The sequence below is a fragment of the Dicentrarchus labrax genome, unplaced genomic scaffold, assembly GCF_905237075.1.
Source record: "Dicentrarchus labrax unplaced genomic scaffold, dlabrax2021, whole genome shotgun sequence".
Lineage (NCBI taxonomy): Eukaryota > Metazoa > Chordata > Actinopteri > Moronidae > Dicentrarchus > Dicentrarchus labrax.
Genome location: NW_026136723.1, coordinates 17,500,742 through 17,519,630, shown reverse-complemented (window position 1 = coordinate 17,519,630; position 18,889 = coordinate 17,500,742). Strand labels below are relative to the sequence as shown.

Genomic DNA, 18,889 nt, shown 5'->3' with positions numbered 1-18,889 from the left:
TTGATTTTAATATTTTAATTCCACTTACATGAAAGCATATAACCAAATAACATACTCAGAGTGTAACTTGCAAATTCCAAATCCCACATCCCGTATCTTTAAAACCAAGATACTGTAATTAGAAGAAACTGGCACTACTTTGTAACTACTAAATGGTCATAATGTAGCTTTCTACCAAGTTACTTTAATTATCCGTTTATATTTAGCATTGTTTTAGTTTTTCACAATGTTCTTTCAAGGAAATTAAATGTTACGGTAAACCAACCCTGGTTGAAGCTAAATCCTAAGCAAAATTTGCCAGTTTCAAAGCATGGCTAACCCTCACACCATACTACTGAGAACCACATACATTCCAGGAGTCAAATCAAGAGTCAAAGGGAATAAAATACACATAAAGAAAATATAAAAACACCTGAATAGAAAAGAGTAGTAAGCCACATAAAAGCACATGGCAAAAAGTATCCTCCGCACTGCTGAAAGATAAAATATCAAAAGTTACAGTATTGAGCCATTTTGTCAAGTTGTTCACTTTAGCTTAGGCGGTCTATACCTTGTCATGTGTCAAGGAAATTATAGTCTACACAATTCACTGAGAGTGAAAAGATAAGTCAGTAAAATGGAATGTAATCCTCTCAACAAAACTATCAACTAACTAACTTTTTTTTCCCCCGCAAGTGGCCATTCATACAGAAAAACCTCAACTACGCCTGAATGCACATATAACTCAGTGAGCCATGACACATGTACCATCCATTAAAACACTACCTGCTACACTGCACACTGACAGGGCGGGATGGATACAAGCAATGTGGTGATAGATCTTTACCAAGGTAAATTCTGTCATCTATATGGCCACTGCTATTGTCGGATGTCACCTAAAATTTAGTGAATACAGACCGCAGTGACCATTTTTACAGTTTACGTGCTTTAAAAGGAGTTTTGCAGACAAAGTGTCACAAAGATTGCAAATGTTGAGTTCAAGTAAAAACATACATATTATCAAAATGGCAGTTAAGAGGTTTTTTTGTTTGTGTTTTCCTGCAACAGCAGCAGTTTGCTACAGTGAATAAGGTTAAAGAACATGGGGCTGGTCTGGTTTAAAGGAGGGATTTCATCTGGACTAAACCATGGACCAAAAAAAAAAAACTAAACAAAAACTAAACATCCACTGGTTCACACAATGAGTAACTTTAAAAAAAGAAAAAAGAAGATCTGTTCCATGTTTGCTCTGTGGAGGTGCTCATACAATTAACACACGCACGCTTCAATGTATCTGCACACACATACTGTACGTTACACGTTGTGAGTGGAGTGTAAACATACATATCTGTGCATGTATGTGCAAACACAGCCACACACACAACTTAGGCTGGTGAGAGGTAAGAAAATGTGTTTTGTTTGTTTATGTTTTTTTCTCTGACGTTCAGTTCTTCTCAGCTACCTACTCCGTCTCCTCTACCTCACCTTCACCCTGGGCGTCTGACATCCACAGCTGCAATAAAGCAAGGGATAGTGGGATTAGTGCACACCAAAAAGTATCTTGAATATTTAGTCGAGTCGAACCAGTGTCTCAACTAAACCAGTACAGAGATAAGGGACAGCAGAAAGTGAGGGTATAAAGACACAGCTGACGTGCAGGGAGGTAAAGGCGAGACACTTACTGTCAGATTGTCACGGAGCAGCTGCATGATCAAGGTGCTGTCTTTGTAGGAGTCACTGTTGAAGGAATCCAGCATGGAAATGGCTTCATCAAAGGCCTGGAGGAGAAAGAGATGCCATCAATGCTTCCAAAATAGTGTGCAAGTAAATGTAAATTCACCAACATGAGAGGAATTTAAATAAATACTGGAAGGGCAAAAGTAAAAAGAACAAAAAATATATAGTTTTTTGAATAAAACACACAACAGCAAGGAGCCATTAAGTTGGTTCGACAACTATGGGCTCGCTCCAGGATTTTTAAGTATGATGAAGAAAGTAAAACACAAAATGTGCAACAGAAATGCCAATTAAGTAACCATTAAAATAACCATTTAATGGTTACTTAATTGGTTTACTTTTTCAGTACACCTGCCCTTAATCAAACAGTAATTAAAAGTCATGTTAGAATAATAATATGTCCTTATATAAGAGGTATAGGTCTTAAGGTGGAGCAGAAACAACATAAAGAACAATAACACAAAGACAATGCCAAAAGAAAATAAATGACATTGGACCACTCTGGTGTTCATTGTCAAAAAGGTATCCAAAATTTTTCTAAAACTAATTCAAAAGACAACAACACACATTATTATCCACAGCATGTTGTGTCTGTACCATTGAATGTTTCAGAATGTTAAACTGATAATTTAAATCCAAGGGCATTTCCAATTTGATCCAGGTCAATTTCAGAAATATTAAAAAGGCCAAAGATTAATGGGACACTTGAGTAAAACAGATCCCTTGTTATCGGTAACACCTGTACTTTTCCTACCACGACAAGTCAATTTGTCTGATACGAAGAGGGCCTATATCATTCTTGTATCCAGTCCCTGACTGGATGGGTACAGTGACTGGAGCAGGATAGACTTAAAAAAACATCATAAAAAACAGAATGTACGCCTCTGCTTTCAAGTAAACTCATTTGTTATAGACCACTGGACCATTAACTCCATATTATACTCTTCACAAGATTCATTATTATTTCAACAGAAATAAGACACTAATGTGAAAAGAGGTCAACTCTTACCTTCTTGGCCAGATTGCAGGCTTTTTCCGGTGAGTTGGTGATCTCGTAGTAAAAGACAGAGAAGTTAAGAGCGAGGCCAAGGCGGATGGGATGTGTAGGTGCCATTTCTTTTGAGCTGATGTCGTAGGCTTTCTGGTAGGCTTCTTCTGAGTTTTGGATGGAGGCTATGCATAGAGAGGAGATAAGACAGATTTTTCAAATGGGAAAAACAAGATTTCTTGAAAATTGGAACACTTTAAGATAGGGGAACACTCCACTGTGCACCGTCTATGTGTGCATGATGCTGTATGTAAATAACTCAATGTTGCAATGTCAGACATTGACATTAAACAAGGTCAAAGTGTCAAATAATGAGGTAAACGTATGTAAAACGTAATCCCTGTGAGCAAACGACTTGACTAGCTGATGTCAGCTCGTCACAGATTTCTTTATATGGTTATCTGCTCAAGGCAGGGCACGACTGAGTCTGGAAGAGTCATGAGACTGCTCAGTATCCACTGTATGCAGAAAGTGCTTTTTCGGTTGTGAGGGACAGTTTTCTGGTTTTCCCTCTGATGTTGTGCAACTTCTCTACTTCAACTTCAACAGCAATTAGCTATCTGCTAATGGACTTGGAGCTCGAGACACTATTGGTCCGAAGCTCCTGTACTAGAGATGTAACGTTAAGCAACAATACTGCCCTGGTGCTCTGAGCTCCCAGTCCGGGCAGAGTCACCTACCAGGTCGGCTAAGTTAGCTGCATGACTAACCTAACTGAACCAACCTAATCTAAGCAAACTTAGACAACAAGTAGCTGTTTTTCCAAGAGGAAGATTCATTAATCACAGAAAGTTTAAGTAGAACAGCCAGAGGACATCAGAGAGAATAGAAAAAATATGATCCAGTTTCACTAAATTCAGGGTTCAGCCCCTCGGCAGGCTTCCGCAAAGTTTGGTGAACAAAAGAAAGTGGGCTTTAAGGGAGGAGGGGCTTAAAGAGGGGGCTTGTTTCAGACAGAGAAGAGAAGGGCTGCATGAAGGGCCAGCTTAAGATAAATAAGTTATAATATATGTTTGAAGAGTGAATCATGCAAAGCTACTCTGGTGGAGTCTCAGACTAAGGAAGTGGGAAATAAGCATAAACACACTACTCACAAAAAGTTAGGGATATTCCAATATGTTCAATGTCTCAGTACTTAATGCATAACATGCCGTTCTTCTGGTTCAATGACAGTTTGTATTTAAACAGTCCTCTTCATCATGCTGTTCACATTTTGACATCACGAGACCAAGACGACACCTAACAATGGATCAACAGTCCTTGGCCAGTGCAAGGCTTCAAATGGGATGTACTCAGAGGGAGGTTTCCACTGAGCTTAGTGTCACAGTAGATTGCAAAAAGTCCACTTGTGAACAGCATGAGACGTCTTGTCGAGCTGTAATTGATGCTCAAGGACAAAAGACACTGTTGTTAGCTTTTTGTTTCAATAAATTGTTTGAGATGAAGAAATTTCCATTGCATGCCTCTACTTAAGTGCCCTACGTTCATGATATAATATCACTGTAGCATCAACTTTTTACATTTTCCATAAATTTCACCCAAAAGTGGAATATCCCTAACTTTGTGTGAGTAGTGTAGGTCCCTTTAACAGCCACAAGCCAGATTACAAACTGCCCACCAAAGGTGACAAACCAGTCTGGAGGCTTATAAAAAGAGAGATAAAATGATTGCACTGTATGACACACAACAAAATCTGAAAAGATTGAGAAACACACATCACCAAGGCAGTTTGAGTTTCCACACCCACCACACAAACTCTACAAATGCCTCTCGGCCACCAGTAGCAGCCAACACCCCAGTACTGCTCCTGTTGCCATGACAGCCCAGCAGCAGCCCTCTACAGCATTTCGGCTGACAGTTGTAGGTCAAGGACGGGGAGGGTGTCAGTATTCTGGCCACAAACAAAACTTGAAGCAAGCCTAGATCTTCATCTTTAAGAGGATTTTAAGAACCATTAATCAGCACTCATTCATCCCCTCCTCCAACAGATGTGTGACTGTTGCCATAGAGACAGGTCAGACAGCACTGTGTGTTTGTAGCAGTAGGTGGCACCATTAAACATTTTTTCTATGCGTTTGGTGTGTCCTGCATACTACTCATGAACCTTGACCATAATAATCTCCTTGTGCCGTCTGAGTCCCTCGATTGACTGCACAAGAGAAGGATGAAGATGGAGAATCTATGACCAATGTATGACAACAAAAAACCCTTCAAAAAGGAAAAAGGTCTGCTTAACTTACACTTCTTTTCCTCTTCACCTGACACCTCAGCCAAGTAGCGGTAGTAGTCTCCCTTCATCTTCAGGTAGAAGACTTTGCTGTCGGCCGCTTCTGCATTGGAGATCAGATATTTGTCAAGCAGCTCCTGCAAATGAAAAAGTGCAACATTAGCACTGGAATGTGTGCAACTCATCACACAACTGAACAACTTTTTGTGCACCAAAACTCTCATCAACTCTCCTGTCTTTGTGTGTGTGTGTATGTGTGTGGGAACTCAGCCCCACCTGCAGTGAAGCACTGCCTTGGTGGGTGGAGCCGCACAGTCACCACGTCACTGCAAGTGCAAATGAAGCCCCGCGAACAAAAAGCAAATAATTAATGTAATCCTCGCAAAAGATGTACATACGAGGAAATTAACACTCATATGAATATAATTCATTCAGGTAAGTGAGGTTGGCCATGGCTGCACTGAGGCAACGACCTCTGCAGGACACTTTTAAAAAGGCAGAGATAAATTCCTATAAAATACCAATAAATATTGATTATCTGCTGAGGACGGTATGGCATAACTACTAGATTTCTTGTATTGTGACATCCCTACTGACCTGTAGACTGATTTCTATGTAAAGGACTGAGGACGGGGTAAAGTTGTCACATTTAGGCGCACTCCCGACACCATGACAGCTTCAGTAACCCAGCTTGGACGATAATGACATGGGGCACTAAATCTGATAAGGTTACTGTTGATCAGGCCACAAATAAGACAAGAATTGGGTTGGGGTGGATTATTTTTCGGGGCCAAAAAAACTTTCATAACTTTACTCACTAATTTTGGTGAAACGGCATCACACTTTATGGGGGAAATGACCATGAAAGCGGCCTGTCTCGGAGGCTGTGTTCAGCCCCGGTTATGCCATGGCCACTGTTTGACTAATGCCCAGGACGCTATCTCGCACATACGATGAGCATACACCAATCAGCCATAACATTTTGACCACCTGGGCACCCTGGTTTTTCTGAATATATTGATATATATTCTAATATTTTTTCTTAATACATCCATGCCATGGCCAGATAAGAATCACTGAAAGCAGGTTGCCACAGGGGTGGAGTATTTTTCTTCTGTGCAACATTGCGAGGAAAAACATATTGGATGTGGTTTCAAATTGGAATCACTTCTTGGTTCCACTATATAGCTATATATAGCTGTCCTTGTAACTGTAGTTTTCACTATTGACTTAACACTAAGCTTCTACACCTCCTTTATTATTTCAGTTCTAATGTTTCCAGTTCTCACTATAAAAACACTCAATCTATCTCCACCTTGATTTTTAACTGAAGCACCTCTCATTGTCTTCCTACTCATAAATCTCAACTCAATCGACTCTTCTTCACTTCACCCCTCTCCATTGTCTCTGCTTCTTACCAGTACTTCATTGCAGATGTCCTTCAGCTCCTTCTCAACCTTTTCCCGGTATGCCTTGGTCACTGCTTTCTTGTCGCTGTCCTCACAATTGCACTCTATGCTGGACACCACCCTCCAGGAGGACCTCCTAGCCCCCACCACATTCTTATAGGCAACAGAGAGCAGGTTGCGTTCCTCGTTGCTGAGCTCCTTGCCCCCTTCTGTAACAGCCTTCATGGCTGCGGCCATGTCATCATAACGCTCAGCCTGCTCGGACAGTTTGGCTTTCTGTACCAGCTCCTCCTTGTCTGCCATGGCTCCTGTGTGGGCTGAGAAAGGAAGGACAGAGGAGAGGGTGTTAGGAAAACAAAGGGGACAGGAGACGGATTAGGAAGACAACGTTGGGGGAGGGCAGTAACAAGGGGAGACAGAGAGGGGCAACATGATGGGGAAGGGGAGGGGAGGGGGATTTGATCATTTAACTTGAATGAAGGAGGACGACAGTGCATGACAACACGCTGTCCATCCTGCCCAACTTCCTGCCTAACCTGATTTCTCAGAGAAACCTGGTTTCTGGTATGCATGTGGACAAAGAAAACAATCAATCAACAGGTAGTATATAGGGGTAAATACTTTGAACACTTCCTAATAAAGCTGGAGAATATTACATGGACAAACATCCATGTCCCGTAAAAAACATTTGGTACATTGGTCTGAATCACTTGTATGAGATTATCACATTATTTTCTGCAATATTCTTATCAGTGTTTCAGTGTCTCATAATGCTTGGAAAGTTTTTTCAATAGAAAGCATCTCTTGGGCGTCTGCACACCAGCATTTCTAAAGCATTTTTTGGATTTCAACCAGCTTGGCTCATCGGCACTCAGACTGGCACAGACTTGATTTATACTGGTGACTAAATTCACTTGGCAGCCAAGTTATTGGAAAGAGAAAGTTGTTATACGTGTACTACCGTGTGTTACTTTAGTAATAGTCTTCTCCAAACTGATTCATTTTAGGACAGAAATTTGCAAAATAACATGTTGAATTAAAAATGTACGACTAAATTTAGTTGTAATAGAACCACACTAGTTAAAATATAACGTTTAATTAGGTTTGCATGTAGGTCTGGGCAACATTGCCTTAAAATAAAAAACACACACTCACACCCACTTTACGAGTACAAGTTTTAAATTACAATTTTTTCTTCTTACAAACCGACTACAAAAAGATAACCACTTTCTTCTCATATGATAAAGGATATGGGTAATTACTCATATATATATATATATATATATATATATATATATATATATATATATATAGAGTCCTTAGCAGCTGCACATTCCCTCATAACTTCCATAGTTTAAATCTTGATTTTACTATTCAAACTTTTGTGTTGCTTTAATTCATTGCCCAGTTCCAGACCAATTATTGACCATGTATGAGGTTAAGTGCAGGACATAAAGTCTTTCATTAATCAAGACCTAATTTAAAATAAGACAGGTGAGGCAAAACTGAACAGCAATCTATCAAATATGACCAACATTAGACACACACACACACACCTATGTATTTTTTTAAAATCACACGATAAGTGAGTCAGATTTGCCAGCAGCAGACACCTGCGCCCTTCTGAGGAATGTCGGCCACACACACACACACACGCACGCACACACACACACACACACACACACACACACACACCTGCCCACCGAGCTCCTTCAGTGTACAACCCGTAAAAGAAAAGCCTTCCCGTATGATTTAGCTTTATTACTTTCACAGTTTAAGTTAAAATGCGTAATAAAGCTGCAGATGCATTGATAAGAGTCAATGCTGGTGGGTCCCCAATCAGTCAAACTAGAATGAAAGGAGCCCTTGCTTAGTTCAGTCCACAGTGAACGCCCTTTTTTAAGCGTCCCGGAAAACAAACCAGGGCTGCTGCTGCTTCTGCGAGCATTCATTGTACGGCGCTGCACTTACAAAAAGCTCATTTGACACGAAAACCTCCTTCTAAAAACACAGCGAGTAAAAGAAATAGAGGGGATAAAGTGCAGCGGCTCTTCCCTCCTTCAGTAAGCGCCGAACAATGACTGAACAGAGGCGCATCACTGGTTTCCTCTTACAGTCTCAGTGGCAGCGGTTCTTGCGGGATTAAACTGGTCCGCACAAAGCACACGGGGCGAAGCTAACAGCTTTCCGTCGAAAAACATCCCCCGAAATAATCCGCAGGTAATAAATGTGAATTTACCTGTGAGTGTCGTCAGATGATGTTGTTCCTGATTCCCGGCCGCACAGCTGATGATCTCTCCCGCTCATCCACGGGGTTTCCCTCCAATCAAAGACACGGCAGCAGGGTCGCACCGGGACTGATGACGTCAGACTCGGGTTGCTAGGGCAACGAAATTTACAGGCAAAAAAAAAAAATTGTTTTAAGCCGGTTAGTGGACAAAATTTCTCCGTAAACAGGCAACTTAATGCTAGTTTATTTTTTAAATTCAAACAATGAGTGTAGAACAGTAGAGAACACACTTTTTGTGTGCGTCTCAATTCGGGTCACTGCTTCTTTTTTATTATCCGCGTCTAAAAAAAACCCCTACAAAGCTTTACTGTAGTAACGTTATGAAAATTTATGTAAAGCATAAAAACAAACAAAAGCAAAGAGCGTTTGTCCAACAACTTCAGCAAAGACTCATGGGAGATGTAGTTGATACAATCTAGCGTAGGTTAGACGAGAAGGAGTTAAAATGTTGCTGATAAATATTGGAGTAACGTTAGGTACCGATGTATTTTAAAACAGGGATAAGAAAACGGCATCCTGATTGAGCAGATGTTTATTTAAACAAATATTAAGGCTAGGATAACTAGGGGAAAGGTCAAGGAAACGAACTAACGTTAAACTAAACTAACGAAATTCCTTATACAAGTGTCCAAAATGCTAGGTTGCTATGGAAACTAGTCTAGTGAAAAATAAAGAAATGAAAAAAAGTACACTTATGACTATTTGTTTTTACTGAGAGGTATGCAGACACATTGATATATATATATTGACATGTAAATAAATCATAGATAAGATTTGATTCATAATAACAATGAGCATCACTATTGAAGAAGTGTTAAACAATGTTTTTAACCTATCATTAAGCTCCACAGCAAGTAAATCTACTGAGCCCTCTGACAGGGGACACCATTTTTAACCCCTGCACTTCCATACCTTAATGTTGTCTTTGAGTCCTAACCTTGTCCAGGAGAAGGGCTGATGCTCAGCTGCTTACCCAGGCTTTATAGTAAATACACTGGCTTACTGGCTTGCCCCACTGGTTTGATAGTTAGTTTCATCAGAAACATCAGTCCAGACACCATCCCTGTTTATCTAGTTCCACTAGTCTTGCAAAAAAGCTAATCAGTAATACTAATTAGTCCCCCTGGTATCACACAGGGATGCCCCTTAACTTGTCTTACAATATATATATATATATATTTTTTTTTATTGTTTAAATATAAAGTTGTGTGTGAGTGTAAGAGTACAGTCAGGGGGGCAAATAAACAAACAATATTTCTTTAAAGGATGTGAATCATGTGTGGAAAAGTTTGCTAATTAGTAGCAATTAGGACTACAGGAACTAGATAAACAGTGACTCATTACATCTCATTATAGTGACTAAATACAATTTTTAAAAATTGTTTATTACAACCAACAGCTAAGGTAGATGCAACATATATACGTAAATAAAAGTGATGCTCCCCTAAATGTTTTCCCAATGACATAAAATAATAATAAAATAGGCCCCGGAGGCTCCACCTAGCGCCTACCTCAGACATCACTAGAAGAAGAATGATTCCAGCACTGACTGCTGGTGGGAGAATTGCTCAATAATCAGGTTTTGAACAGGGCGTGCCTCAGCCCATTAACATTTGGGTGGGGTTTTTGAGTTATTCTGAAGCGGGCCAGTAGATTGACAAGTTTGTTTTTGGGCCCAGAGAGAAATTGATATATAATATAGCAGTGCTGTTGCCACGGACGCCACTGACCAGAGTTGTTTTCCTGAAAAGAAAAATGCACATAAACCATTTGGTCTGAATTCACCATAGATGTTTGAAGACTAATAACCAGTGTTCCTTCATCACTACTAAAATGAAAGCAGTCTCTGATTTGCAAATGTTTTCATCTCTTCAAACTGACATATGTGCCTGGCAATAGATGATCTAATAGCAGGTGGGAATCTAATTAATTCCTTCAACTTATCAAGGCGACTAATTCATTTTGTTCAAGTGTTGCCCTTTTCCTGTCAGTCCTGTGTTTCAATCCAAACAGACAGGACACTACACACAAAGGAGATCTAGCAGATGTGTGTGTGCGTGTGTGTGTGTGTGTGTGTGTGTGTGTGTGTGTGTGTGTGTGTGTGTGTGTGTGTGTGTTTGCATGAATGAACTCAAGTTGTGTTTTCTTCATTCACAACAAGTTTACAGATGGGAAGGAAGGAGGTGGACTATTTGTGAGGAGACGGGGGAACAATGTGAGCCATGACTCATTTAGTGGAGCTGCTCAAACCATTGAAGAAACAGGCAACATATTCAGAATGAACAGGGGAAAAAAGAGATGTTTCTCTGGCTCAGTTGAGACAAAGATTCATTTTATGACCTTTAGAGACTAAAGTGAATACAAGGCAACGCTTGTAATACCAGTAAATGTGATGCTGTGGTTATTTCTTGTCTGTACTGAACACAACACATCTTTTCAGTCTGAGCTGAACTGATGCATGTTATGGCTGGAGACAAAGGGCCGCAGGAAATGTGATGAATAAAAGTCAAAGATATCATTTTCAGCTGGTCAAGTGACTAATGGAGTTATCATTTTTTGTTAATTAGACTCAGACAGTGCTGCAGTTTTAGTCATTTCCTGTTGTCAGCAGTTTGGCTGATACAAGGCCTTTTATGACAGTTGGTATCAGGTTCTGCATCGCACCAATGATATATCTGTTTCATTACAATTTGAATATCCGTTTCAGATTTGGCACTGGTATTCCTGTCCTATTTTCCAAGTGTCATCCTTTTTCCTTTCAATTTATTACAGGTGTGTATGAATTAATATGCAAACACACATGAAATAGATATCTTCAAGATGTTTTGATTTTGTTTTTATATTTCAAGTATAAGATTGTTCTGTTGGTTTTTGAAGGTATTCATTTTCCTGTTCAGCACTGTTAACTATCCTAATATTTACTGAGTTTTGCAATTTCCCCTGAGAGAAAGAACAAGCACTCACTATGTAAAATTGCTGCTAGTGTATAATGCATAATTTCCTGTACATCAGAGAATGTTTTCCTACAAAGACCAGCTGATACCAGGTGTTAAAACTTCCAAAAACTTGATTTGATCAGTATAGTTTCCCCAGTGTAAGATCATTTATTATTAACATGGCCTCCTGGAATAATGTCCAAATCAGCTGTTAAGTTACTCTCAACCTTCCTGTCTCCCTTTCAGCCAGATTTTAAGGTTCCCGAGTGGTAAAGTGCAATACAGTGTACACAAATATTCATCATTATCCATTAATTACTGTACATTTACAAGTGACAGCTGATGTCCTATGAATAATTCTCATTTTCATAATGTGAAAAAAAAACATTTGCACTATGTGAGCAGAGCTGCAGAGAAATGCAGTAAATGTTGAACTGTCAGTAGAAGTGAACCAACAAAACCTTAAAATCTACACAGTGAATTTAAGTTCAGAACAAAAAAAAAAAGGTTGCACATACAGTATCTATAAGGCCTGAGAAAACTGCCATAAGGGCAGATAGGGAGGATTCTTTCTAATAATATTATCTACTCAAAGACACTATGTACACATTGTCTGTTTCATCATGCATCCTACAAAGCACTAGTGCAGAAAATTCACATGCTAGAAAAGAAAAGCAGATATACAACAAAGTAAAATTTAATAAAATGTTATAATACATCATTGGAGCATACATTCATTTTCCAAGCATACAAATGCTGCAGACAAGCCCCTGTGAAATTTAATTAACTGACAATTCATGTAGTATTCTTGGAAATGGCTAGCAAAATGTTCACATTTTTGTGACCCAACATGAAATTATGATTAGCTAGATGACAGACTGCAGTAGAACATGGCAGACAGCGCTGTGGGGGAATCCCATACTTAACAACGGACGTGTGAAAAAAAATGTCACAGCCTCCTTTTGATTCAATACTCAAAACACTAATAAGAGAATGAGGTCACGTTTGTCATTGCCTTGATTGCAGCAGACTTAAAAATCAGAATTCTCCCACCCAAGCCAAATCCATGCTTTGTTTAATGACACTGTATGCGTGTATACTCATGTGGTATGTTGGCTATAAAGGTTTAATCAGATAATCAATCCACCAAAGCGTCAGAGAAAGAGGTACAAGAGCTAGCAGCAAGAAATTTTCCTATGTGCACAACACCTCAGGGTAGTGAGGAGTCTGTTCTGAGAAACCGTGTGAACGAAGGAAGAAATCTTCATTCACCACTTGGATTGTTCCTGGATCGGACAGGTCTTCAGTGGCCCTGAAAACGGAAAAAAACGGGCATTTGGGTTTAGCCCCATGTGTGATTAAACACGAGCAAAAACAGGACTGGATGGGAGGAAGCATTGCATCAAAGGCAACCGGGCTTATTAAAGCCTAAATGAAGATAACTGCTTCATGTTGGTTACATCAAATCATCCATTGCTGTCAGACTGTGACAAGTGCAGAGTTGGTGCAGGGCCTTGAAGAACTTGGTTTGGTATCCAGGGTGACCGTTTATGCCTCCACTCCCTCTAACTCGGGGGGCAGAGGGGATTTTGGGTGCTTGCTCTCGAAGTGCTGCTTGAAGGTTTTTGGGTCGGGCATCTGGGACTGCAGGAAGGGGCAATACATCCAACATATATTATGTTATAATTTAAGTAAATGGCACAAGCCTTGTATTTGGTTGATTTCTCAATGATCAAAGGATTTTATACAAATAAAAAATAAATAAAAAGAGGCACCAAATGGCAGAAGAATGAACACGTTAAAACAGAAAATGATTCCTATTCCCATCCTGAGTCAGGTTTTGGCCTGTGTGTTGTTCGTACTCACCCTGCACACAAGGCAGGTGAACACTAGCGCTGCCTTGGCTGCCGTCTTTTGATCATGACCCTTGGCCTTCTTTATCTCCGCCTGTTTCTTGGCATTTTTCTGCTGAGACTGAATCTTCTGATGTCCGCGTGCCATTCTGGGAAAGCCTTAAGAGGAGGAAGCAAGGACAAATGACTTAATGTTTACTGATACACATCAGTGTTGTGGACATACTTAACTTTTATTATTGTTGATATGCATCTACCATAAACAAGTCAGTTGGTAAAAGCCCATAGAGAAGAATTGCATAATACCATGTTTACTGTCATACCAAAAGTAAGTATGGGTGACAGAGACAGATCACACATTTCAGTGTATGGGACATTCTCTCATTATTTTCCATCAGTTTGTTACAAGGCCAGTGACAAAGCCTTTCTTATACTCAGCTGGAAGTTAAGTGTATATAAACAGACTGTAATAAAAAAAAAAATAAAAAGGCAAAGAACCAACAACTGCCAGTCAGCCAGGATCAGGCAAAGTAAACAAGATAAAGTTTAACCTGAACTAAAGGTCCAGGCAGGTCCATAAAATTACTCATAAAACCAGGAGTAATTAATTTCATGAAAGACATTCAGGATGGGGAAAACTAAACAACATTAGAAATAGTTACATTCATACACGTTCATACAGCACGTACAGAGGGCCAATTCCAAGAAGAAAGTTTACCAAGTTAAATGGATAAAGTTGCCAAGTTAAACCTGCAGCCACCTTAAGTCTGACAAATGGATATGATAATATAAAAGTTAATATAAATAAAAAGTTTGCAGGTTTTAGGGTGTTTTCACATATAGTCTTTTTTTTAAACTAACCAAAATCAGAAAAGAGAACAAAAATCATTGTCTGAACAGGACCGGGTTTCGTAGATTCATTTGTAATTTATAAGGGAGTGGTATCAGGGAGGGGAAAAACAAGTTCTCTCTTGCCCTAAAATCCTTTTAAATATGGATTTTTACAGAAAACCAGTTTCTCCAGTCAAGTATGTACCAATTCAATTCAATTCAATTCAATTTTATTTGTATAGCGCCAATTCATAACAGAAGTTATCTCAGGACACTTTTCAAATAGAGCAGGTCTAGACCGAACTCTTTAACATTAATTACAGAGACCCGACAGTACCACCATGAGCAAGCACTTGGCGACAAGGGCAAGGAAAAACTGCCTGTTAAAAGGCAGAAACCTAGGACAGATCCTCCGGCTCTAGGTGGGTGGTCGTACCACGGAGGGCACTTTCAATAACATCCTTGCTAAGATTTAGATTGATGCAGGTGAAGGTTTGGGCATGTGGGCAGGACTCAGTCCATAACTACAACGAGGTCCCCTGAGAACACAAGCACACTACCAGAGTGGCCACATTAACCGAGTAAAGGGCCCTAGGGCAAGCATGAGCTATGGGCCCCCTGGATTTTAACATGATATTATGTAATAATGCAACACCCACAGTTTCTAAGCCTTAGTGGGGCTTATTCCCAATTTACCACACTCTGATAGAGAGGGTGACCCTTGAGGATTTTAAGCCCCCCTGGAAGTATAGGAAATTGCAGTTGCCCACTTCTCCCTGTTGGTAATCCAGCCGTGCTTTACTAGCAGCTTCTATTAATAGTAAGAAGTTACTCAACAATGTATTGAGTGTTAACTAGCGTTGATTAAAATCTGAAAACACGCAGTATGCTAACTTGTGTCAACACCATATGCTGGCTAACAAGTTAGCTGATTTTAGAAACAGTTGTATTAGTTGTTAGAGCTTAAGGAGTGAAAGGTTATAAGGCTTTATTAGTCTTTACAGTTGTATCAACCTTGTGATGTAGGGACAATAACAGAATACAATCGAATTAGCCAAGTTAACAGCTAGCTAACGCTGCTGTTTTTAAACTGAGATCTCACGTCCAGCTCTTCGTTTAGTCTTCCCGTTTACGGTTTTCATTGAGACTAAACAAACCAGTTACCACAGCACATCTGGCTCTTTGTCATCGAGGTCACATCAGTTTGATTTCCTGCAGGTGACACCCAGCTGTAACGTGGGTTAGCCTACATGCTAGCCTCAGCTCACTCTGGCTACTTCGTTAGCTAGCCGGCTACGGTGAATATTTCCGTCGCTCTGCGGGTAACGTTAACCATAAAAAAGCCCCAGCGATATGTTATATCTTATAAAAACCATAAAATGGCAGCAGTTCTTACCTTAAAACCAAGAGTACGCGTCGTTTGCTGGGTGAACTCACTGTAGTCTGACAGCTGCTCAGTTCCCAGACAGCTGAAGGCTGCTGCTGCGTTCAATGACACTCGAAAGATTCGCTTTTCATAGTAATTTTAAAGTTTCGGTTAAAAATAAAAACATGAACATAGGCTTTCATATTTATTTCCAAAATATTTATCCTAGAAAATGAACGTTACATATGTTAGGAGCAGTATAATATATTTTAGTGAATGACAGCACAACACAAATAACCTATCAGTATTATTGTTGGGATAACTAATCGATATGTGTATCATGTAATCTAGGTTGTCAATGTCAGACATAGGCCTACTGCTTTTGCCAGCTCTAGGGAGAATGGCAACGGAGTTATGGGATAGAAGTATGTCGGGATGTAATCATATTTACTATTATAAGAGGAATCCGTGAATGCACTAATGGGGCTGGCTGATTGAATTCGCCATTGACAATATATAAATATAAATGTCTTTATACAGTCAATGATAGTCACCATGCTGCACATACATGACATTGGCAATGTTGCCCCCGAGTGGTAGAGTTTGGTTAGTGCACATTCACAGAAACAGGAAATTAAGACAAGATAACAGATGAAGAAGAATGATATCAAACTGAATGCACATAGGTATGCTTCAGTTATGTTTTATGCACTGCTTTATTCACAATGCTGCTGTTATTACTATTAATAAAATATATACCTTCAAACACATGCCTGGTAAAGTTTCTTTATTTCTTTATTTGTTTGGTTGATTCAAATCTAATTGTTTGTGTTGTAAGTGTTCCCACATTTATTTTAGCTTTGAAGAAATGCAGAGGATATTTTTTCTTTATATCTTGTTTTTTTCTATTTTACTTTGTTATTTAATGTGTATTTCTTTTTCTTATCTGCTGTGTTCTAGCTGGAGCTGCTAGACAAGTTAATTTTCCCAGTGTGGGATCAATAAAGTCTTATCTTATCTTATCTTGTAATATAAAGTAAAAAAAAAATAAATAATAGATTGTGTGGGAAAAAAATGTCTATTTAATCATATGTTTCTTGTTTTCTGTTTTCTTTAAAAATGTATAACAGCTCCATCTGTTTTTCTTTCAATTAAGCAGATCTATATTATTTGTCCAGTGTCAAATGTTTTCAGATATTGTTTTCTTTGTGTTATCCATCAGATTATTTGCTATTTACTGAGCTTTTCTGCACCTTCAAGTATTCTATTTTTAGCTGAATGTTTAGTCTTTATTGGTATACGGTGTACACAGAACCAAAACCATTAGACATCACTACCAACTGTGATGAAAGAGCTGTTCCCTCAAGGTAACACTAGGGGGCAGGTAAGGGGTGCTGGCGTATGGTTCAGTGTGTTTGTGTGTGTGTGTGTGTGTGTGTGTGTGTGTGTGTGTGTGTGTGTGTGTGTGTGTGTGTGTGTTTTTATATGAGATATCAGTCAAACATCAGGGTTAAATCATGTTGTCTGTGTGGCTGCATCATCAGCATCCACATCATGTTCACTGCAAGCCTCCAACACACAATAACACATTTCTGAAGAACTGAATCATCATATTTACAATCTGAACATTTACTGTGTGTACTGCTGGTCCTGTTCTGGTTGTTAAGTATATAATCATGTTTTTTTTTGTAATCACAGCTATATAAACACTGCTGCAGCACGATGAGTAAAGACAGACATAGAATGGGACAGCATTAGAAATTAATCTTTTCTATGTGCGACTGTGGTTTTTGCCGTCGCGTGGGAGCAGTGGAGCTGTTCACCTTTGCCCAGCATTTGAATAAATTCAGCTAAAATGTAAATTAACTGCAACTCCAGTTATCACATGATAGGTACAGCACGCTGCCCCACTAACACCAAAACAGCAATAAGTCTATAAAGAAAGCAGGGAAATCATAGTTTTTATTTGTTAAGTTGTGAGTTGCATTCACTTATTTGTCTTTATTAGAAAGTCAAAGTAAAGAGAAGTGTCTATTTTTATTCACTAACCACACTTATTCCAGTTGAAGATCTTCCCGACAGTGAGGTGTCATGACTGTCTTAAGAGAAATTTTATCATTGTGAGAAAAGTCTCCAGCCAGCCATTGTGTCCCCCTCCACCTTCCTGCTTTTTTTCTCTCCTCATCATAAGAGAAGAGAGACAATCCTTTCAGCCTTTTGTGAGAGGGGGGAAATATCTCTCATGAGAGAAGGGTGTGATTATGCTTTCAGAAGGGGGCAAAAAGTAAAAGAAAGAAGGGGAAAAAATGACAAAAGCCATGCATTGCTCAAGTTCTCCCACCCTGGAGGATGTTGTGCAGGGACTTGCTATAGCTTAGGTTTGGGGTGAGGTTGTCCAGCCTTGGGGCCTGTGTGAAAGCAAATCTTCCAGGTGTCAGCTATTCAATAGTGGAGGAGAATATTATCTGGCTGTCTATTGTGCGTATGAATAAGCAGGGGTTTGCCGCAGACAGCCTGAGATTTTTTCCCATTTGGGTCTTTTCCTCCCACCACAAGGGCTTTCAGGTTCACTTTCGGCTCAGCCAGGTTGTTTTTAAAGGAAACTTTTGTTGTAAATTATATTTTTTGCTGGTTTATATTCCCTCACTGCATGGTCACATATCTAGGATCACTTTGTTTCCAAGAGGGTCAAGAAAAGATTCTTGCATTTCCGAGTAGAGACTACATTGCTCAGTCTTTGAAACATAACTTCACGAGGGAGAAACAGCGGCTGTCAGGGTTGTGTGTGACCTCCTTGTTTCTCTGGAGGCTGTTGAGGGAAGAGGAAGTTTGATTTCATCTTCCCCATTGGCCACTTCCTCTCCATGCTCCCCCCTCACACTTTCCCATTTAGTTTTTTTTTCCAAACCAACAGGTTTTGCCACAGTCCACTGCTACTGCTGCACCACCGTGACATGCCACAATGTTGCCAGACCAGTCGGGCTGTACACAAGTCATGACACAGTCACAACACATCCACATGCTGGTAACTTTCACTGCTGCCTTTAGAGGCCTTGTACCACGTGACTTGATTGACATAGATAGCGCGCACACACAGACAGTTGTTTTTAAAGTGTATTTTGGGAAAAAGAAAGGACATAAAATGAAAACTCAAACCATTAATATCACACATCAGTCTATCTCTGAGGGAGAAAAGGTTAAAACCAAACTTAA

General features: G+C 39.6%; 2 protein-coding genes across 2 annotated transcripts; both read right to left on the bottom strand.

Annotated features, from left to right (window-relative positions):
- LOC127357653 (14-3-3 protein beta/alpha-like) lies at window positions 1–9,621 on the bottom strand. Its single transcript, XM_051389992.1, has 7 exons — window positions 9,603–9,621; window positions 8,640–8,780; window positions 6,410–6,717; window positions 5,005–5,128; window positions 2,726–2,889; window positions 1,662–1,757; window positions 1–1,492 (listed from the first exon to the last, which is right to left on the bottom strand). The coding sequence occupies exons 3-7, from the start codon at window positions 6,701–6,703 to the stop codon at window positions 1,442–1,444; spliced, it is 729 nt and encodes a 242-aa protein (XP_051245952.1). The 5' UTR covers window positions 6,704–6,717; window positions 8,640–8,780; window positions 9,603–9,621; the 3' UTR covers window positions 1–1,441.
- Window positions 9,622–12,307: 2,686 nt separating this feature from the next.
- On the bottom strand, window positions 12,308–15,826 carry znf706 (zinc finger protein 706). The gene is made up of 3 exons (XM_051389993.1): window positions 15,707–15,826; window positions 13,493–13,638; window positions 12,308–13,270 (listed from the first exon to the last, which is right to left on the bottom strand). The coding sequence occupies exons 2-3, from the start codon at window positions 13,625–13,627 to the stop codon at window positions 13,175–13,177; spliced, it is 231 nt and encodes a 76-aa protein (XP_051245953.1). The 5' UTR covers window positions 13,628–13,638; window positions 15,707–15,826; the 3' UTR covers window positions 12,308–13,174.
- Between the last annotated feature and the right edge of the window lie 3,063 nt (window positions 15,827–18,889).